Source organism: Anastrepha ludens, chromosome 2, assembly GCF_028408465.1.
Source record: "Anastrepha ludens isolate Willacy chromosome 2, idAnaLude1.1, whole genome shotgun sequence".
Taxonomy (NCBI): domain Eukaryota; kingdom Metazoa; phylum Arthropoda; class Insecta; order Diptera; family Tephritidae; genus Anastrepha; species Anastrepha ludens.
The window spans coordinates 89,973,368-89,997,324 of NC_071498.1; the positions used below are offsets into that span (position 1 = coordinate 89,973,368).

General features: G+C 37.5%; 1 protein-coding gene across 1 annotated transcript; it reads right to left on the reverse strand.

Moving 5' to 3' along the window:
• Positions 1–14,610: 14,610 nt before the first annotated feature.
• LOC128858512 (general odorant-binding protein 83a-like) lies at positions 14,611–15,648 on the reverse strand. Its single transcript, XM_054094872.1, has 4 exons — positions 15,501–15,648; positions 15,344–15,419; positions 14,936–15,192; positions 14,611–14,821 (listed from the first exon to the last, which is right to left on the reverse strand). Exons 1-4 carry the CDS (start codon positions 15,597–15,599, stop codon positions 14,804–14,806), a joined length of 450 nt encoding a protein of 149 aa, XP_053950847.1. The 5' UTR covers positions 15,600–15,648; the 3' UTR covers positions 14,611–14,803.
• Positions 15,649–23,957: the final 8,309 nt, after the last annotated feature.

Genomic DNA, 23,957 nt, shown 5'->3' on the forward strand with positions numbered 1-23,957 from the left:
GGCATCAACACGGCAGTGGAAGTCAGCTCACATCCTATTTCTGTGCAGTTAATTCTGCTTGACTATCTGCGATATTTAGCGCCTCATAGGCTTACAATTATTCTGCAGTGTGCATGATTGCCATAAGTAGGCCCCGGGTTCAGAACTGATTGTAGATTTGAAACACCCAATGATAAAAAGAGTATTTCCTAATAGCGGTCGCCCTCGGCAGGCAATGGCAAACCTCCGAGTGTATTTTTTCCATGAAAAGGCTTCTCATAAAAAACCATATGCCGTTCGCAGGCGACACAGAACGGTAGTGTGTCCATTCAATTGTGAAATGACATCAACATGCACGGCACAAATTAGTTGATGTTTCAACTATGATATATTTTATTTCGGAAACGGCTCTTTACCAGTTTTGAGCCCATAAAAACAATGAAGTTAGAGACGATTTCATTTATTATGTAAAACTTTCAGAGGACGACCTCGGCTTCGACCAGGCTCCACCACAGTGTTTGGCGATTTCTACCATATAAAATGTAGTTATATGGAAAAAACGCACAAGGTCGCCTGCAAACAAATTTTCAGAAATTAACTTAAATTTGAGGCCCTTCAAACTTTCACTTTATTATACCAATTCGAATTATTCAATGAGCTATAAAACTAATATACATAATTTAAGTTTTCAAAAAATATTAATCAAAAACAGTGAACTTTTTATGAACACTCCTGAATTTTTTTTTACTTTACACAAAGTCAGAATGAGCCATATTTTCATAAAAAATTAATAAAATTAAAGAAGTGCGAAATAAATCGTCAAATCTTATTAATATAACATTTTAGTTATTTAATGCAATATCTATACAATTTAGTTTTATTTATTTATTTAATGCAATATATATGTATTAGGCCGGGTCGATTTGTGGGGAGGCAAAAAAATCGCCCATTGCTCTGTGAAAATCATATTCTAGGGATCAAAATAAGAAACTTTGCCGAAGGAACCATACCTCTAAAACGAATTGTGATGTCCCCAATTTGGGTCGAACTTTTCAGTTTTTTTTCTCATGTAAAGGCCAAAAATGGTGATATTTTGAAATGATTGTATGGGGAACCCCCCAGGGGAGTTCCAGGGGGTGTGACACTGGCATGGGCAGATCGGCCGTCCAAAGTTAGTGGGTGTCGGTCATACATTTGGACTCGATTGGAGCACTCTAAATGGGTCAAAGTGGGATTTTTCGTTCGACCCAAATTGGGGGACATCAGAATTCGTTTTAGAGGTATGGCTCCTTCGGCAAAGTTTCTTATTTTGATCCCTAGAGTACGATTTTCACAGAGCAATGAGCGATTTTTAAATCGTCCCGCCTTAGTATGTATATATATGAATTCGGTCTAAAAAGTGTCTGTGTTGAAATTTGGGAGTTGTTTTCATTTTGTTTAATTTTTTTAATAAATTTAAGTGCCGTAGTCATTTAAAAACAAGCGGTAGCGAAACCTTCAAATAGTGTACATGGAATTCTAAAAAAATGTAGATGTCTGTTTCACCTAAGTATTTAAATGGTAACATCTTCGCTTGGTTTGTAAGTTGACATACTTGTACTTTTTACTTTTGATTTAAAGGCCATTTTCTCGACACTTTAAATCGAGTTTGCTTAAAGCTCTGAAAAATTTTTGGTGCCGATGAAAAAAAATGTCGAACGTTCGTTGATTGGAGAAAATCCACAAGACCGGCGCAAAAAATTTAACGCGAGTTTGGAGCCACTTCAAACGTGCATTTTACTCTGACAAAATTCAGTGGGCTTCAAAACTGCAAATTTAATTTTTTTCTAAAAATTCTGGTTAAAGAGTTTGAAATTTTAATGAAAATTTGTTAAATTTTGTTTTAATATGCACAAAGTTTTGATTTTTGTATGAGAATACACTATATTTGCGTACGAAAAACCTTAAAATTACACCCAACCAATAAACTGTCAAACTTTTCAATTACGTTAGTGCTTCAGTTATTTAGCGCAGTGTATATTTTGCACCGCAATTAAAAAAGCAACATATTTTTTCCTTGTTTACTCTTCTCAGAAGCGTAGGGCCTTGACAAATCTCAGTCTTGCGTTGGTTTCGCTAATCTGTTTTTGATTTCTGACAGAGTTGGTGATTAGCCCGCCACTAGTAGTCTTCAGTAGTGGTTATGCCCACCTGTCGTTGCTGAAGGGGGGAGCCTGGTTTATAAGATCAAAAAAAATCAATTTTTTTTTTTCGTTTTAAGTGATTCCTAATATATTTCAGAATATTCACACAAAGTTACAGAGTCTAATTCTCAGTATTTCCGTAAATACAAAGCCAAAGGTAGGCGAGCGTTAGGTAGTTACGCTGTGACCGGACAGCTATAGTACAAACTTTATCTTCTTCTCTCGACTTTTCATTTTTATGATTTCTTTGAATTGGCGTACATGAATGAAAAAAAAACTAATGAACGTTTTGAAATGAATGATAGTTTGTTCCCTTCAGTATTAAATTCTCTTCTATTTGAACTAACAAAAAAGAAAAAAAAAAATTTTTCAAGATTTTTATACCAAGTTGAAGTGAATTTTTTTTTTTTATAAAAAGGCATTTTTTTCTTTAAATCCTCCGAAAAGTTGGAATTTTGGAATTTCTCTCGGTTTTCTTAATTCATCTAGAATAAAAAATGATGATAATTAGAAATCCATTTGAATTTTTTGCTTTAGATAATAATTACGAGCTGTATCTTGTACGCCAGTTGGAAACTCCAGCGTTGCAGCGCTCTACTAATTTCTATGTTAAACATTTTTTTCAACTTATTTTAACCAGTACAAAAATTTTTTATACTTTTTAAATGTTCATTAAAAGATAGAAAAAACTTTGCAGTGCTAAATTAATTTTTTCCTTAAAAAAAAATCGCAAAGAGATGCAATTTTTAGACCTCATAAACCAGGCTCCCCCCTTAAGAACAATGCCTTCGTGCTGCTTGGAGCGCCATCTGTGTCTCACATTTTTCTGGCAGAAGAATCGCACAGATGGTTGAAGACTTCGCTAAATTTGGTGTGTGCGCTATTACCGCGGTCGCCCGCTTCCACTTGCTGGCGTCACTGGTGCAACGTGTAAGTGTGTGTTTTTCTTTGTGTTTTTGCTTGTTTTAGCAGCCACAATGCAAATAACTGACTTTTATGCGGGCGTAAGAATGGAAAGCTGTTGGGGTTGAGGAATGGTAGGAAAATTCGGAAAAGTGCGAGTACCGTGCTTTATGTGCGATTCGAACCCACAACCTCTGGGATGGCAGGCTAGTGCTCTTACGCTAGACTACCAAGGCTGATCGTTTATTTTCTATAGCCTTGAAAATATTTAATTCATTTCGAACGATCTCGAAAACTGATATTGTCTTCAAGCGCTGAATGGCCCCAGTCATATGGTCAGTATGCCTTACCGTGTGTAATCTATCACTTTCTGGAGAAAAGCTTTTGGTAACTAAATCTTCTTAAGAAATACGCATGTTAATTGATCAACGTAATCCCAAAATTTAACACCTTTGCACTACTTCTAGTGCGGGTACATCAATCACCTATCCATGCTGACGAACCAGCTACCATCGACGACTTGGCTATGCTGGAGAAATTAGGCCAACCAGTTGGTTTTCGTGAGATGCTGTAAAGGTAAGCATATGCCCGAAGCTGTTTGTCAAGTTAATGAAGTCAAAAATTGCTAATTGAATTTTTGTTTATTTAAAAGAAAAATGTCTGTGCTTATGAAATGAACACCCGTTACATGAGTACTGATGTATGCCGCACGTTAATATTATCGCGAATGCTTATTTCAATTAAGCAATTACCAAGTTACCTACATCTGCCCACATACATACATACAAATAGAATATAATAAAAACATACATATGCAAGCACGCCACAATGGCCTCCGTATACCATACGCACTTTTAAGTCCTGCTTTATTTATTGCTGCTTTAAGCTATTCAATTGAGTTCACTTTTACCAGCAGGATTGTGTTAGTTACAATTTGTTTACAATTAATTGGTTGCGTTACAGCTTCCCACGTGAATATAATTATACCCACATGCAAGTGTTTATTAACATACTTTGATAAAATACAATACATATATACATACGTGCATACATACACTTTTAAGTGCCTTATTCCTCTTTTTGTCATTGCCACGTTTGCCAATAATTATAATTAACTGTTTGTAGATTTTCTGATATGAATACATGAACCTCACGCGAGCAAAGCAGAGGTTACCTGCTTTTGTCTCTGAGGCCTGAGATATGATGCGATTTTGCTTCTAGTAATAATGTCATCTACAAATTATATGTTAAAGTCTAAAATTGCATAGTATAAGAACTAGGATAGCCTTATAACAAGGTGTTTTGGGGGTGTATATCGGGCATCATTTTACAAACCGAAACTTATTTGACTGAAAAGTTGTTGCGTGTTCTACTATAAGTACATTTATCATTTTAAATTAAAAATGTATAACTCCTAGAAACCTGCTTTTTATGCATTACATAATACATACAGGGTGTTCGGCGGATAAATTCCAAACTTCTAGGATCTCCTTGCATAGTATCGCTCTTATACTTATATGTAAACATACTTCATATGTAGGAATAAACTTATCAATATCGAACCGATAATAGAGTTGATACAAAGCAATTTGAAATACCTGAAACCAACCTGAGGATGGTTCCATGTGTAGAAGTCCACGCAAGTGGGGAAAGTTACTGATCGCCATTCACTTGGGAGTGGCCAGGACGATTCTTCTACATATGGTTCAAGCAGCTCACAACGGCCGGGATTAGCCCACGTATCCTCTGGGTAGCTCCCGAACACCCGTTCGGGAGTGAGCTAACGTGAGAAGGCGAAGCATTCCAGGATAGCTGGTTGTGCGCTGGGTTTGGGACCCGCCACTTAAAAATCCCCCCCAATGAAAAGAATTACAAAGCCTCGGATGAGAACTGCCTTTACTGATGACGACCCCTGCAAACGAAATAAGGAATATGATTTGAGGGCATGCACCTGGAATGTCCGGTCCCTTAATGGGGAAGGTGCCTCTGCCCGGCTGGTTGATGTCCTCGTGAGAGTAAAGGCTGACATCACTGCCATCCAAGAGATGCGATGGACGGGGCAAGGTAAGAAAACCATAGGACCTTGCGACGTCTACTACAGCTGCCATGTAAAGGAGCGCAAATTCGGTGTCGGATTTGTTGTGGGAGAGAGACTTCGTCGCCAAGTACTGTCGTTCACTCCGGTGGACGAGCGTCTCGCAATAATCCGCATCAAAGCGCGATTTTTTAACATCTCGCTAATTTGCGCCCACGCCCCGACGGAAGAGAAGGACGATGCGACCAAAGATTCCTTCTATGAGCGCTTGGAACGTTCCTATGAGCGCTGCCCCCGCCACGACATAAAAATCGTGCTTGGCGACTTCAACGCCAGGGTGGGCAAGGAGGGAATTTTTGGTCCCACAGTCGGAAAATTCAGCCTGCACAACGAAACATCCGGTAACGGACAGAGGCTGATCGACTTCGCCGGGGCCCGAAACATGGTAGTCTGCAGCACCAGATTCCAGCATAAAAAGATACACCAAGCTACCTGGCTGTCTCCTGATCGAAAAACGCGAAACCAGATCGATCATGTTGTGATAGATGGAAGACACGCTTCTAGTGTATTAGATGTACGTACGATCCGAGGGCCCAACATCGACTCGGATCATTACCTTGTTGCAGCCAAGCTGCGCACCCGCCTCTGTGCAGCAAAAAACGTACATCTACCTACGCAAAGAATGTTCGACATCGAAAAGCTGCAATCACAACAGACAGCCAGAAGATTCGCCACTCGACTCTCACTCCTGCTCTCGGAGAGCACTGCCCAACAAACCGGCATGCGCGAGCAATGGAGCAACATTTCTCGTTCACTACGTACCGCCGCCGAAGAAGAAATCGGATTCCGGCGAGCCCGAAAAAACAATTGGTACGACGAGGAATGTCATGCTGCCGCAGAAAGAAAGGATGCCGCCTATAGAGCCACGCTGCGATCGGGCGCAACGCGAGCCATGTGGGATCGCTACAGAGAGCTGAAAAAGGAAGAGAGACGTATTATCCGACAGAAGAAACGAGAGGCCGAAATACGTGAGTGCGAGGAGCTTGAGATGCTGGCCAACAGGAACAACGCCCGAAAATTTTACCAGAAAGTTCGGCGGCTTACAGAAGGTTTCAAGACCGGGGCGTTTTCCTGTAAGAACAAAGACGGCGATCTGGTGACTGACGTACAGAGCAATCTTAAATTATGGAGGGAACACTTCTCGAACCTGTTAAACGGTGACAGCTGCGCATGTCATAGAGAATGTGAAGATCCCGATACCCCAATCGTTGACGACGGAATTGTCGTTCCGTTACCCGATCACGACGAGGTGAGAAAAGCGATAACGCGGCTAAAAAACAACAAAGCCGCGGGCGCCGACGGACTGCCGGCTGAGCTATTCAAACATGGCGGCGAGGAGCTGGTAAGGTGCATGCATCAGCTCCTATGCAAAATATGGTCGGATGAAAGCATGCCTGCCGATTGGAATTTAAGTGTGCTCTGCCCAATCCATAAGAAGGGCGATCCTGCAATTTGTGCCAATTACCGCGGGATTAGTCTTCTAAATATCGCCTATAAGGTTCTAGCGAGCGTATTGTGTGAAAGGCTGAAGCCCACCGTCAACCAACTGATTGGACCTTATCAGTGTGGCTTCAGACCTGGAAAGTCCACCATTGACCAAATATTCTCAATACGCCAAATCTTGGAAAAGACCCATGAAAGGAGAATCGACACACACCACCTTTTTGTCGACTTCAAAGCTGCATTCGACAGTACGGAAAGGAGTAACCTGTATGCCGCGATGTCTGAATTTGGTATCCCCGCAAAACTAATACGGCTATGTAAGATGACGTTGCTCAACACCAGCAGCGCCGTCAGAATTGGGAAGGACCTCTCCGAGCCGTTTGATACCAAACGAGGTTTCAGACAGGGTGACTCGCTGTCGTGTGACTTCTTTAACCTGATGTTGGAGAGCATCGTACGAGCCGCAGAACTTAATCGCTCAGGCACAATTTTTTATAAGAGCGTACAATTGCTGGCGTATGCCGATGATATTGACATCATCGGCCTTAACAACCGCGCTGTTAGTTCTGCCTTCTCCAAACTGGATAAAGAGGCAAAGCGAATGGGTTTGGTGGTGAACGAGGACAAAACGAAGTACCTCCTGTCTTCAAACAAACAGTCGGCGCACTCGCGTATCGGCACCCACGTCACTGTTGACAGTTATAATTTTGAGGTTGTAAAAGACTTCGTGTATTTAGGAACCAGCATTAACACCGATAACAATGTCAGCCTTGAAATCCAACGTAGAATCTCTCTTGCCAACAAGTGCTACTTTGGACTAAGTAGGCAATTGAGCAGTAAAGTCCTCTCTCGACGAACAAAACTAACACTCTACAAGACTCTCATCATGCCCGTCCTAACGTATGGCGCAGAAGCTTGGACGATGACAACATCCGATGAAGCGACGCTTGGAGTGTTCGAGAGAAAGATTCTGCGTAAGATTTTTGGACCTTTGCACGTTGGCAATGGCGAATATCGTAGACGATGGAACGATGAGCTGTATGAGCTTTACGACGACATAGACATAGCGCAGCGAATAAAGATCCAGCGGCTTCGTTGGCTGGGTCATGTCGTCCGAATGGATACAAACGCTCCGGCTTTGAAAGTATTCGATGCGGTACCAGCTGGTGGTAGCAGAGGAAGAGGAAGGCCTCCTCTGCGTTGGAAAGATCAGGTGGAGAAGGACTTGGGTTCACTTGGTGTGTCCAATTGGCGCCGGTTAGCACGAGAGAGAAACGACTGGCGCGCTTTGTTAATCTCGGCCAAAATCGCGTAAGCGGTTATCGCGCCAATTAAGAAGAAGAAGAATCCTTGATAGTAAACTTCTTTGGAAGTCACACGTTGAAACAAAGACATCCAAAGCACTGACAGCTTTCTGGCGAGCCTGGCACGCTGAGAGAGAATGCAGATGGACTAAACTGATGTTACCTATCATGTCCGATCGACTGTCGCAAATCCTCCTGCAGAAGGGAGTGGAGACGGCTGGTTGGACTGATGGCGAGCCACTTTCTGTGGGCGAAGGGCAAGGAAAGGGTGGGCATCTCAGACAGTGTACTCTGCCCAGCTTGAAAAGAGGAGGATGAGACGGCGGACCTTTTCCTGCGCGTGTGCCACGCCTTCGCTCGAATCAGGTTTGAGACCTTTGGCACTGACGTGCTATGAAGCGACCATCTTGGCTCCTTGACACCACAAAATCTACTCAGAATCCTTCGGAGATCGGGTAGATTTAAAGAAAATTAAAAGGGAATCCAATGTAGTACAATGGACTCAATTAATGTCTGAGTGCTACACTTGCTAGTTGTCCCGAGCAAAACAAAAAAACAAAAAAAGATATAGGTATTATAAGGAAGTTTATCATTGTTTCAATTTATTACATATGACAACTTTCGACACTAATTTTTATAACAATTATGGAAATATAAGCGTAACATTTAATCATAATTTAAAGTACATTTCTTTTTACAGCATAAGAGGGATAATGCATATTAGAATTATTATTATTAGGTGGATAAAAACAGGTAGATTTACATGACCTAAAACGTAGAACAGGTTGATATTTGTTTTAGTGATGAAGTAACTGCTAGGGCTGTCGTTCTAGCCTTCGTTTTTGCAGTTCTGAATGTGGTGAATGTGGTTTTCTTCATTTGACACATTTGTTAGTAGTCTGTGAATATGATTTGTGCAGCATTCTCGAATAATATCTTGAATAAATTTAATTTTTAAAATTATTATAATTAAATTTTTTTATATTAATCGCAAAAATATTTTTAAAAACGGACCTTAAAGCTAAAGAGTAGTACTTTGCGATGCCGTTGAGGAAAATTAAAACAAAAAACTTTACCTTGCTCAAAAAAAATTTTTTTAAATGGCCAAAATCTGCGTTTTTTGACTATTTAACCTCAAATTGCCATGTTTCTTCCAAGTCAGTTTTGCATCAATTGTTATGCCTAAATATTTGAATTGGTATCATATTTAATAACTTTATTATTTATAGTCAATATTTGTGGATCACAGTTTCCGTTTGTGTATATTAATTTGATAGTTTTTTCTGTGTGATAATTTTGATTCTTCATGTATTGAGCCAGGCCATCGTTGAGTTAAATAGCTGTTGTAGTTTATTTGAGGCAACATTTATGTTTTTGTTAGAGGTGATTAAAACCGTGTCATCAGCAATGGTTGCAATCCTACTATTGTTACTAGAAAATGTACATACAAGAGTGGCCCTAAAACGCTTCCTTGTGGAACATCTGCTTCCATGCGTAGTGCATCAGAGCATTCGTCCTGATATTCAACATAAAAAATTCAATTATTAAGGTAACTCCGCAAAAGTAGATAATAGTCAATTGGAAGTATTTTTTTAAATTTGTACAATAGTCCGGGATGCCTTACACCGTCAAACATAGACTGCGACGCAACAATTTTTGTTGTTAAATTCCTTTTGTATTTTGTTTGTTACTCTGTGTACCTGTTGTATCGTTGAATGTTTTTGCTGAATGCCAAATTGATGAGAGGGAATCAATTTTTCAAATAAAGGGTTTTTCAATAACAGATGTTATCTATCGCTATCGAGAGATCTTTAACGATTTTTTTTATTATTTTCAACAAGACGGTGCTACGTGCCACCCAAACTACGAAACCATTAACCTTTTACGGGAAAAGTTTCTGGACCGTGTTATCTCTCGAAGAGGTGATCACAATTGGCCACCGAGATCTTGTGATTTAACACCTTGTAATTTTTTTTTGAGGGCACGTGAAATAGAAGGTCTACGCTAACATTCCAGGGTCGATTAAAGACCTCAAAGCTGGAATTCGTGAGGCTATCAGGGACATAGGGCAGCCACTTTGCAATTCGGTTATGGAAAATTTCATGAAAAGAATATTGTCCTGTAAATATGGTAGTGGTGGTCATTTGCCTGATGTTATTTTCCTCTATTAATGGCATACCTTCCTCTTTATAATGAAATAAACATTCGATCCCTTATATTAAAAAAATAGCATTTTTCTTTGAATATCAAAATAACACCTTTTATTAGATAACCCTATACATAGCTCCGACAAAATAGGCAAGAGACTTATCGGTCTGTATGACGAAAGGCTTGTTGGCATCTTTGTTTGGTTTTAGCAGAGCTATTATTTCAGAAACTTTCCAAGGCAAAGGGAAATATTTAAGTCTTATTGCCGAGTTAAATAGTACATATATTTCTTAGATACTTTATTCCATCGTCGGGTAGATTCTTTATAAAATGTCCATTAATTCTGTCGTAGCCTAGAGATTTTTTGTTGTTTATATTTCTTAATGTTTGTCAGTATTTCATAAATGGTCACTTTTCTGATTTTTCTTCTTTGAAGTCAAATGTATCAGATAAGTTATTTTGTTGCATATTTTTTGGATTATAGAAAGTATTTTTGAAGTGTTTCGCAAGTGTGCAGCTTTATCCAAATGTGTCACGCATTATTTTCGGTAAGAATTGCATGTTGGTGAAGTGTTGTTTTGTTAATGTTTTTCGTCGCTTTCAATAGTGATAATTTGTCTTTTTTTGTAGAGTCTAAACTTGGTAGATAAGATTGTAGCTTTTTATTTTCAAATTCCTTTAACATCTGTTTAATATCCTTATTCATTTTTTTAAGATTGTTTTGTCGTCTGGATGTCTTGTTGTTTCCTTAGTTTTTTTCAAGTTTTATCTTCTGTCTAATGTAGTCCGGAATATATTATCTTTTGGTTATGTTTTTTGACTGTTAGTGTTGATAAGGTTATTGCGTGAATGAATGCATTGGGAAAAAACGCAATAGCGCCGTGGATTTGTTCCTTAGTTTTAAGTGGTACATTGCAGTCAATTGCACTTTTAATAGTTTCTCGGAAAATTTCCTAGTCTGTGTTTTCATTGTATAATATTGATGTTTCATGCACGGAAATTTGAACTGACGCACTTTCGAATGATAGTCAAACACCAATTCATACAGCTACTGCGGCCTATCTTAGGATTCAGCAAATCTAACTATTTACTTAAAAAAATATGTTAGGCACTGTGCTTCTACATAAATAAGCTACAAATCCTCCCTGTATAGAGTAGTCTTTAAGAGCTTAAGAACTTGAAATGATTTTTCAAACAAAAATGTTGTTTGATTGAATTTTTTTTATTATAATCTGGTGGATAATTGCATAACATTTATTTTTTGAATATGATACCCGGCATATGTCCAACGCAGTTCAGTTGTTAAGTGCGCTGCATGCCAAGTTACGTCATCTTGTTGGAAGCAAACGTCGTGGATGTTTAACTGATTTATTTTTAGAAAAAAAAACTTCAGTCAGCATGGTTCGATAGTGCTCGACATTCCTCTCAACTGCAAGTCCTTCCTCACCTCGAAAGAAATAAGAACCGATGATGACGCCAGTGGATTATGAACTTCGCGAACAAATCTCTTTTTGTACACAATTTGAAAGCATTGTTCAGGCGTTAAACAATTCATTGTGATTTGCCAAACCTTACTGAACAGAAATGTAAACACAGTTTGCCATTCTCAGTTGTCACACCAGTGTTATCGATAACGACAGTTATGATGCTGCTAAAATACATCCGATATAAGTCAAAACTACGTCAATGTGCGTTACTATGGGCGTCGTATTTCGATCTTTTGGATGACGATAAAGAATTTTACAGATTAATATTTCATTGTACAGTATTATCGGAAAATATAGGCAGGAAATAAGGAAACAATCGTTATAATATTTCCCACATAACGAATGCACGAAATTTCTTAGACGAGTATATGGAGAATATACGCCACACTTTCACACACAATTTAATTAGCTATAAAACTGCACATCATAAATATTTACACGGAAGAGCTAAGGATAAAAATTTTGTAGACGTTTTGAAGGCATTTGAGAATTCAACGGCCCTCAAAATTATTAATAAGACTGGAAACTCCATACTCTGAATTAGTTTACAGCCAACTTGACTAAATTCTAGCCAGAAAAATTGATGGAGTATTTAAAAATGTTGCGTGGCTTTTGTTGGCATTGGTCGGGGTTATGAAAGCAGGTTGATTGCGAAAAAACTGAGATTATGTTGGTGATATACTGAAAAAATTTACACACTTTCCGCTCATGTTGCCCTCTGAACAACAACTAATTAGACGAGTGTGAAATGAGTGGGCAGTATTCTACTGCCGAGTACTCGTACTCGGTGACATGTAGGCGAAGTTATTCGCTTAATTTCGTTTTTAGCCATAGCTGAAGACCAAACCTGGTAATGTATCACCGCTGGGTATACTCACATATCGCTGTGGAGAGATAAAATTCTTTAATGCAATATTTTGAAGTTTTTGGCCACAAGAACGTGTATGTTCATGTTCGTGTTATGTAAATTGCAAAAGTACAAAGTTCCAAAGTAGTTCCAGGCTATGAAACTTGATTCCTGAATCTATAGAACCTGGACAAGATAGGAACAACTTCAAAAGGGGCATAGTTTAATGCGTCATTAGCATTGATGTGCAGAAACGCAGAAATTGCTTTATATGTCTGTAAGCATATGCTAGGAAGAAGATGAGGCCTTCAAGCTAGGGATACATTATAGTTGTCTAAGGCGGTTTTACGACCAATTTTATCGTATGGTTCAGTAGTGTGGTGGAAAGCTCTAGGAAAAAATAAGAAGAACAAATTACTTGGCAGAATAGAAAGATCAGCCTGTGTAATAATGGTCGGTGCAATCAGATCATGTCCTAGGCAGGCCCTCAACGCACTGGCACACGTTATTCCAATAGACCTACATATTAAGAAGACAGCGACCATGAGTGCATTTAGGTTAAATGAAGCGGGTCGCTAGAAAGAAAAAACTTATGGTCATGCCAGTCTATTATTGCGACAAAATCAGTTAACCCAGGTGAGGACTTATAACATCGTCCCGACGGTAACAATAAGAATTTTGCCACTCTCTTTTCATCTAAGAATGAATGGAATAAAAGATTCTCACTAAACACTTCGACACTGCAGTCTATTCAAATAGCTCCAAATGATGGTGTTGGAGCAGATATATATTCTCACAGACTTAAAATTGAAAAATCGGTGCGTCTCCCTAATGCCTACAGTGTCTTCAAGGTGGGATTCCTTGCAATTGGGGAAGCTTGTAGGTTACTAATCGCAGGTTTCTCTCTTTAGGGCAATATCGCTATTCTTTCGGATAGCCAAGCTGTAATCCAGGCGCTAGGTTCGGCTACAACAACATCTAAAGTGGTGGAACACAGTAGGAATAGCCTTGCCACCTTGAGTGAAAACCATAAAGTTACCTTAGTATAGGTCCCAGGAAATCGGAGCATTGAAGGTAACAAAAAGGCAGATGAACTGGCAACAGGGGGATCTGCCATGAATAACGTTCTTGCAGAATCGGTATTCACACCATTAGGTGGAGTCAAGAATACAATTTCCCTATAATACCTCCGGATCGCGAGAGACCAGACGAAATACAAAATTAGCAGAACTTTATGGCCCACCTACAATCTCAAACAATCATCAACATTGATAAGCATGAAACGACGGAGACTAACGGCAGTCATAACGGCCTTTTGGTCTGTCGGAAAACAAGCAGCCAAATGGGCATCCCTCACAACACATATTGTCACAGTTGTAAACAACCGGAGAAAAAGTAAACACTCTTCCACTTCCTCTGTGAATGTCCTGTCCTATGAAAGGACAGAATGTTAACCCTGGACAAACCGCTGTTCAAGGGCATCGAACAATTGTCTGACTAAGATACCAGCAACCTAATAAGGTTCCTAAGCCGCACAGACTGGATATAGTCATGCCATAAATAACTAGCATACAAGTTGATAACGAGGATGTGGCAAACACAATGGTACGAAAGCGCTAGTTGGATTCTGGATGAATCACCGCTCTAACCAATCAACCAACCAGCATTGATGTGTCGTCTGCCTTATAACGACTACAAATAATCTTCGTCAAGAAACTACAGGTATATCTGCACAATTTTTTTTTCATTTTATCTGTACCTACTACATATTTTCTACTAGCTAACTACAAGGTGGCGCAAACCTAATCACTTTATGGAAGATTTATAATTTCTAACATTTGTGAGCTAGACAGCTGCAGTATACAAACAAACAAGAAATGGAAGCGTTCTGGTCAAAATAAAGACTTTCGCCCCTCAAAATCGTTTTTTTTTTTTCGTTTAGTAAAAAGTTATTCAGAAACAGAAATTAATGATGTATTTTATGTCACCTTGCATACGTTAATTTTTTAAAAATGCAAGATTTTTATTAAGTATGGATGTGGTTATATTATATTTGACTTTATATTGTTTTGTATCCTTTCTTAGTATCTTTTTTTTTTGTCTTTGTATAAAATGTATTAGCGCAAGACTGTAAATAATAGTTACTGTACATATTAAAAACTAAAGTTTTTTATGGCAACAAGTGACAAATGACAAGTGTTACCTAACGCTCTGGTTGGTTTAATGATACAAATTTCTGATTTTTGGAATGTTCGTCAAGGCTATATTTGTAAATCATAACAAATCAAAAATACTACAATTAAAACTTAATGCTGGTTTGTATGCATTGCGCATACATACATATACACATATGTAGATTAAGCAAAGAACGTGGTGTAGTGGTGCATAATCACGATTTAGAAGCCCACCAATTTTTATATGAGGAAATAGTGCTGGAAAGAAAAATTTAAGCAAATTTTAGAATGTTGCTATTTTACAGAGATATGTATATGATATATAATAGTAAAACAAACGCATATAGGTATGAAAATACACGCTGACCTTACCTTTGGATCCGATTCCTTCCAGCAACGATGCAACCAAAATGCGCGCTCACATTTCGTATCACCTTTGGGATAAAGACATTTCTTGCCCATATGTAAAGCTATATCATGCATCGATTTTGGCAAACTATCCAATATCTTCTCCAAATGCACTTCACCATCATCATGCAATACATCGGTTTCCTCGAATACACAATACATGTAACACTTGAGCGCCTCGTCCTCATGTACCTCACCATCACTGAATTCCTTTATGGCCTCTGAACAAATAAATAAACAAGGCAAGGAAGCGGTATCAATGTGTTTTTTTTAGAAAACGTTTGTTTAGAATCACAACCTCAGATTTGTGTTAGTTATTGGTTTTTATAGTAAAATTAGTATTGTTTGATTGAGGCTACGTTGCTTATTTACCTTCTGTAACACCGGTCTTGGCAACACATGAGTCGTGAATTGGCCGTAGTGCCTTCATTAGTGCTGGTGGTGGATACTATTGGAAAGACCAGCAAAGACATTATAAATAACTATTAACTTACTGCTATTAATTTGTGCAATAGAATTCAACACCTACAGTATCGTCACGCCGCAACTCCTTTTGCGCCCATGCAACATTCAACAGAACACCGGAACACAACAATGCACCCAACAACATTGCTTGAATTTTGTGCATTTTAAGAATTAAATTTGTTTAAACTAAATAAAAGAAGGAACGATTTTCAAGTACTACTAATGCACTCTATTTGGCAGGTAAGCGTATTTATATACTTTATTGCAATTCCTTTTTGATGAACAGTCTTTTAATTGTTTATAGTTTACTGTCAAAATTTCGACATTTGGAAGACAGCTAATTTTATACTTACACCTCTCATAATTGATATCTTAAATGCAATTCAAAGGCGACAATGAGATTGACGATTTAATTATACCCAAAGGGGTTAGCACAAAAAGATACGCATAGACTAACTTACTAAATAAGTATCAGACATACACATCACATATCGCAGATATACTTTAATTTCACTTCATTATATACAAAAGGCATTTCATGCGGAGCGGACAAAGCGAAAAGTGAGCTCCCGAAATTTATGCAGGCTATGCCTATTTATATGTACAAGTAGGAGTAAATTTTTTTTTTTTATTTAGTGAAAGGCTCTATCTTAACGGCCAAAGGCTGCTCATGTTGTCATTACATAATAAATTAAATAATTTTATATTTATAATTCTAATAAAAGTAAAATTCTTCATATATGGAGCTTAAATCCATTGCACTAGAAATTAATCAACAAAACGTACAACTTTTCTATCGGGAGATTTATAATTTTTGCAAATGACGTGGTACCTTAATAATTTTTCGCATTTTCGAATTAAACAGTTGCATCAATAACAAAAACTTAATAAATTTGTTTTATAAATACAGTTTTTTATTTCGGTAAATATTTGTAAACTTTTTGAAAACCGTTAACAAGAATTTCAATATAAATTTTAGTTACTTCGCCATATTTACTTAGTTTATTTCGATTTTAAAACTTAATTTAAAACTTTTTGCCTAAGAATACAACATCGCTTACGGTTTTCACTTTCTGCCAAAAAAGTACTGGGAATTGGACAATAAAACAGAATATATTTTTTTCTATTAATATGTATGTATTGTATCACCTTTAAGCTAGGTTGGTTAGTTCGTTAAAGAGGGTTCATTCAGCATTCAACTAGCGCTTCCGCCCAATTTTGTTGCCACATCCTCGCTACCAGTTATTTACGGCATGGCTATATCCAGTCTGTGCGGCTTTAGAATCTTATTAGGTTGTTGACATCTAAGCCAGACAGTTGTTCGAGACTCTCGAACAGTGATTTGTCCAGGGTTGACATTCTCTCCTTCCATAAGGCAGGGCATTCACAGAGGAAATGGAAAACCGTTTGCATTTTCTCAGGTTGCTTACAACTGTGGCAGTATGTGTTGCGAAGGATGCTCATTTTGGCTGCTTATTCTCCGACAGACCAAAAGTCCTTAATGACTTCCTTAAGTCTTCTCCAGGCGTCCTGTCGTTTCATGTTTATCAATGTTTACGCTTGTTTGAGTTGTAGGTAGGCCACAAAGTTCTGCTAATTTTGCATGTCTTCCAGTCTCTCCATCTACAATCCGCCATTCGGAGGTATTTTGAGAAAATTGTATTCTTGATAGCACCCAGTGGTGTAAATACGGCAGAACGTTATTCATGGCAGATCCCCTTCTTGCCAGTTCATCTGCTTTTTCATTACCTTCAATGATCCGTTGTCCTGGGGCCCAGTTTAAGGTAGCTTCATGATTTTTACTCAAGGTAGTAAGGCTATTCCTACTTTGTTCCACCAGTTTAGCTGAGGATTGTAGCTTGTTTCAATCATAAAAATGTTTTTCAAACTCGTTTCTGCAGCCGACTTCAGTTTCTCAGTTCAGCTAGAGAACTGAAGATGAATACGGCAGCTGTGGAACTATAAAAATATATTGGAAATATAGGCTCTTTAACAAATAATAATATCGATAAAAATATCGATTTACCTTTTTTTTTGAGTTAGTAATTAGCAGCTAATAACTTTGTGGAAGTAATTAGCAGCTAATAACTTTGAATTTTATGGATACATATATGGCCTTTTTGTCGAGTAGGGAACGGTGTAAAATCTGCATGTAAAAAATTCTTAAAAGTAAAACTTTACCAGGCAATTTTTTCCACTTTGAGCGCATATCGAGGACTTAATTATAACTTCTTTGTTTTGTAAACATTTTATTAATTAAATAATAATTAGGGGCCAGTCGAAAACTAGCAACATAACGTTAAGGACGGCTATACTTACATATAGCACACATTTCAGGCACTATAGCTTTCATGACAAACTATATATTTACGTATATGTGCGAGACTAAAGCCCAGTCATTTCGGAATGAGTGTTAGCAGAAATTTTCTCAAAACAAAGGTACTAGTCGTGGCTACAGTTTGTATCCACGTGTTGCTCCGCCACCTTTACTAAGCTTCTATGTAATTAGCGCGGCAAGTGCCAATTTGTCAATCAAAATGTAGCGGAGTTTAAAACAAAAAAAAAAAACAACAACTAAGTGTAAGGGCTGACCTATGGAATGGCATGTCGTGTAAGTTAAACACGGCAGCATATAAAGCTGGTTATTATGTACTCGTATTTCTTTTCAAGCAGATATTGTTAAGTGCAATCGCAACAAGTTCACAAAAGATGTGAATGGAGTTTATTTTTAGCAATGACATGAGCAACTTAATAGTTAATAACTGACATGGAAGGTTAGCTAAACGTCTTCTAGCTCAACTTACTCGAATTGCATAAACGCACATACCTATATGCATATATTTACTTGTGTGTGTACATAAATGACTATTAGAGTGGATAAATTTTATATATTGTAAAAAAATATTATATACCTCATGCTGAAAATAAGTTTATGGGAATACATTATTTGAAGCATTGCACTGTGCAACAAAAAAATATAAAAAAAATAATAATATTGTAATAAAATATTTAAATAGATAAAAACACTTCAACGATCTATCGACGGAATATATTGCTGTGCAACGAATTTTAACTTTTTTCCGGTAGTAGTAAATCTGTGCTTTTATTTTATTATATTATTATTTTTTTTTTTATAAAAATCGTTCACAAAATGCCTTTTTTAAATTTCGTCTTAGACGTATGGCTATCAAATATACGAAAAATATTAAAACAACTCAAAGAAAATTTCGTTTTTATACAATCCTTGCCAAAAAATTTTAAAATTATTATTTATTTCTTTTTTTTTTTGTTTTGTTAAATTGTTGTCCCTGAATATGCTAATGGATGTACATTGGTTTAATATAGGTATAACTATTAGCCATTAGGTAAATTGATACAGTGGAATGAAAAGTGGTTGGTTAACGTTAATCTATTACTTAACTTATGGCGGTCCATAATGGTCTATATCACAAATCAGTTTCGAATAAATCCCATGAAAATATTGGAAGATATTGAAGGATTATTTGATTATTGAATTTCGCATGGGTGAGAAGTATTGAGAAGCATCTACAACAGCCAACAGGGGGCCAAAAAATTATAGCTGCCGTTTTTTGAACTTTACGTCTAAATATTTTTTGGAGTGGCCAAATTCTAAGTATTATTATGACGAAATGGCATCAGGTGAAAATCATAAGGCCCTTATATATATTTTCCATTCATATTTCCTTAAGGGATGAGTGGGCGGTGTGCAAAATTTGGGGACAGGACGTGGTAAACATGTTTACGGATGGTCCAAAGTTGGACGGAAAGGGGAGTATTCTGCAAGAAGCTCCCCATCAAATTCAAATTTAGGCTTCCGGACCCTGTAGAGCTTTCCGCAAGGTAGCCGCAATTAAAGAAACAGTGGATTGGGTGTTCACTTTAATAATTAATCTAAATGACGTAAATATCTACTCCGACAGCCAAGCAGCAATTAGGGTCTTGTGCTCGTGGTTTGTACGTTCCCTTGAGAACCTGTAGTCTACTCCAGGAAGAATGGACTTGGTGTCACCTCAGCGAGCGCTCGGCTAGTGTGGAAACGTGCAATATAACGGGATATTTCTGGCGCAATGACCCAGCACTCGAATTTGGTGGGTATCCTTACTTGGGATTGATTCAAGTCCTTACTGCAGAAGCTATCTTGAGAATGATGTGGAATTATCTTAGCACCTTCTGTCATCTCCCCTGCTCTTGTCGGGCAAAGATTCAGATACCTGGGCTCACACTTTTTTACTACACCTGCGCATATTGCACGTTTATAAATCTTTAACACACATCTAGTAGATTCCATCAGTAGTTTGAAGCGGTTAATGGAAATGCAATTAGCCAATGTTGGTTGTCATCCTGTTTTCCGAAACCCCTTCTTCCTTTTTCTCGAACTGATTGGTTATTTTTCCTCTGTATTCCACTGTATGTATCACAATGGACGAATTTTGATTTTTTGTGCAAGTCAGCCCCTCGCGTGTGCAGACATTTACCATACATTTGTTGCGCATACGCATCCTAAAATAGTTAAAGTGGCGCACCAAATTAATCATCAATCAAATTAGTTTTTGAAACAATTTTTTGCTAAACAAAAAAACAATATTTTAAGTGATGGAAATCTTTATTTTGCCTGTACGCGCTCTACTGCATGTCTGTTTTTATACTATAGCTATCTAGTTCAAATGTGTCAAATATAATGGACGTACGTCATTTGCAAAGGTTACAAATCTTTCGATAGGGTGATTAATTTTGTGCCACTTAGAGTTATTCCGTAGTTTTCTTTATCATAAGTCGCGTTTAGAGCTTGACTACTATTTGTTTCGTTGTTGCGTTATGTGTTTCTCTTTTATTTCCTTTGGACTAGTACATACTTTAATCAGAGAACATCCCCTATAAATTGTATGTCACTAACACCAAATTATCTTAAGTGGGCCATCCATTGTTGAAAAACAGAGTCCTATAGCTATGTTGAAATTAATCTGCCCTCTTACCCAGTTTTACTAAAACGTGTACTTGCTACATAAAATTCTGTTATTTCTTTCAAATCGAACTACCCTAATGATCCTAAAGCTTAAGGAGTATATACATACATATGTGCATATGTATGTACTCGTATATACTCGAAATTATAGAGTAAACAGCGAAAATACAGCAGCAAACGTGGAAGAGGAAAATCAATTAAAAAGGTAAATGCAAAGCCACGAAGCGATTTTTTTGTCCTCATAATTATAGACCTTCATTTTTAAAGCCACTAATTGTTGTTTGTCACATAGTTGTAATTTGGGATTAGGTCACTCGTGTCGGAAAATGTACGGAAAGGTGTCAAAATGTCGTTTAATTGCTTATAACATAACCATTTGCGTAGCTGGTTTAATAACAATTTGATATGGCAAAGTGTTTATTAATTTTATTAATTTGTACTTTGCATAGCATTTAAATCAATAAAGAAAGTAATAATATAATATAAGAGAAAGGAGCCAATTACACATACAGGCCCTTAATGGATTCAAAGTATTTGTAATATTTCTTCATTGAGTTTTATTACCTGCTTTGGTAAAATATGCTTTCGTAAGTGTTTGTGCCGCTTATACCTCAGTCATCTTCATTTTTATTTTGTTATTATTTTGTTTGTTTAATTCTCCACAGGATTTCAACTAATTGCGTATTTTTAATTTTTTTTTTTTTTTTGTTGGGATTTTAATAACAAATAATTTAAAAAGGTTGCCTCCGTCTTCTAGCTTCATGGTACAAAGCTCCATGCGTTGGTCGAAATTCTTTAAAAAAATGTTTGTCAAAGAGTAACTGATTGGCAGTCTAGATAGAAGCCCGACTTTGTGTTTAAATTTTTTCTAGTGCTTTTATTTTAAAATAACTTTTAATAAGAAACCTCTCTCAATGTGAAGATTATATCGATATGATATAAGTATATAAAGAAAATACTAATGTCTCTGTACTTTCTTTTATATCCTTATTCAGTTCGCTCGGGAGCATAGGGCCTCGACAAGACTCTTTCATCGTACACGGTTCTGGGCTGTTGTATTTGCGACGACATATGTTATGTTGACGAAATATTGTAGTCTCTGAGTGATAGTGTTAGAGGCCAGTCATGATTCACTTTCGTACAACAATACTGACTTCATACATGAGCTGAATATTCGCAGTTAGAGCACATCGAGATTTGCGCACTCGCCCATACTGTATGCATCAATCAATCAAGCGGGTTTTAAGTTACAGTGATCACCAGTTCAGAAAACATATTTTTCAGAAAAACGCATTTAAAGTTTGCCCGAGCCCGAGCCCGAGCGCCCTTTGTTAATTCTTGAAGAACTCGAAAAGTATTTGTCGGATTCACTTCAAATTTTCACACAATTTTTCTAAGATATTATACTTTAAGAAAATGCAAAAAAAAACAAATTTTTTGAAAATTCCGACTACCCCTTAATGTGGTCGACTCTCATAGCCTTCGTTATGGTGATGTTGACCTCCAGTCCAACAGTGCGTGTCAGCGTGACGAGTCTGTCCGCCTTCGCTTGCATTTCAGTGAGTTTGTGAGAGAGGAAGCAGATGTCAACGACAAAGTCCAGATTCTCAAGATATCTGGTGAAATTCCATACGATGCCTCTTTTTTACGGGGTCAATTGGCTCATAACGTCGTCTAGGGAATGATTCACTGATGTTGCCATTGTGAAGCACCACCAGTTCGAAATTCTCGTATACGGCTATCATGAGGAGGACTACCTTAGCGGAAACTCCATTTCTGCTCAACATCTGCCATATTCGATTGTATCGAATGTCTTCTTAAGGTTATCGAACAGCCTGTAAAGCAGGGAGCGCCAACTGATTGCTCTACTTTGCTGCGAAAAGTATTGACTTGATCAACACAGCTTTAGTGCGGGTGAAATCCAATCCGTTTGGCCCACGTAACCCATATATGGGCTCGCTTTTCTTGAACACAAATTTAATGGAACAAATTTTAAGTATAAATATGGAATATACAACATAAAAATATAAAAATAGAAAAAATACCTACTAGTGGTACATTATTGGTATTCCCACACATATCTCCACTCTAGTTCTAGTGCGCCGACAATAAAACTTGGGCCGGCAGGTAACCCAACGGAATCACGCTTGATACGGAACGCATTAAGGAGCGTTCTTTACATTCGAGTCTACTTTGTATGATCGTGGCTAAAATTTTGTAAATGGCGTTGAGCAGGATTACTCCCCACCGGTTGCCGCAGTCACTCAAATCACCTTTCTTGGACAGCTTCACGATTATGCCTTTTGTCCAAGACGGAAGCAGCTTTTCATTGTCCCGGCGGTGATGTGCCGGTAGTCAGTAATCTTTAGCCACAAGTATAGACATGATGAATTAAAGTCTCAAAATGCGTGAGCAATGGGTGCATTACTCGCAAATTTAGTCTTAAAGTTTTCCTCATAAAAAGGCCAAACATTTCGAAGACTTTTTTGGGGAACATTAAAGCTTATCTGCTTATGTAGAAGTGGACAGTCGACGATGCCATTAACAACACTGAAAATAAACGAAAGTGAAAATAATGTCCTACTCTTTTCAAGGCTTTAGCCGAGAATTATAGAATGGAAGAGGCGACTCAAATCGGAGGGAACGTAATGCTTGCTTAAGAAAAAATTTTGGAACGCGTTATATTCTAATATTCGAGAGTTGGTCGTAAGGTCTCCAAATGATAACAGCGTACTCTAGGTGAGAACGAACAAGAGACGTAAACAGCAGTTTATAAGTAAACAGATCAACGGCTGAAGTCTAGAACCGAATACGATTTTGAAAGATTAAAATTGATGTGCCCACTGACGGATTCAAGATCCTTAAGGGGTCAGTCTACTTTGGAGACTCGAAAAAAAGGCTATATTCGTGATTTTTTTTTTGAGAAAACTATAAATGATAGTAATATAAAATTTGTTTGATTTATTAAATAAAGTCTTAAAATTCAGAAATAAATTTTTTTTTATTCAATTTTATATATTAGTATTTTTAGTAAAAAAATAGCAGTGAAGCGTAACGTCTCAAACATGGGTTGGTGAGGCAGCTCCATCAGAACTCAAGAACGGCTTGTCTGAAACAAAAAAATCAAAATGTTTCAGATTCAGTAAGATACTGGCTACAAAATGACCCTCGGATATTAGGTTTTAATGAAGACAAAAAAAATGGCTGATAAAAATGGAAAATTTTTGATAGAACGGTTTTTTTTTCGCATATTTAAAAAAAATATATAGTAAAAATTTAAAATTTCAAAACCCCCGAGCGTCAATTTGGTGCAAATTATGTCTAGAATAGGTGATCCAAATTTTATGAAAATCGGTTGATTAGTTTTTGAGATACAGTGGAGCTAGATTTTGAAAACGTTGTTTTCAGAAAAACGCGTTTAAAGTTTTTAAAAGTGAAAAAGTATGGAAAAATTTTACCTAAACTTAGTCTGCGATGCCTGCACCGTAAAGGAGGCCTTCTTCTTGCTCAAAATCATCAATTTCTTCAAGTCTTGCT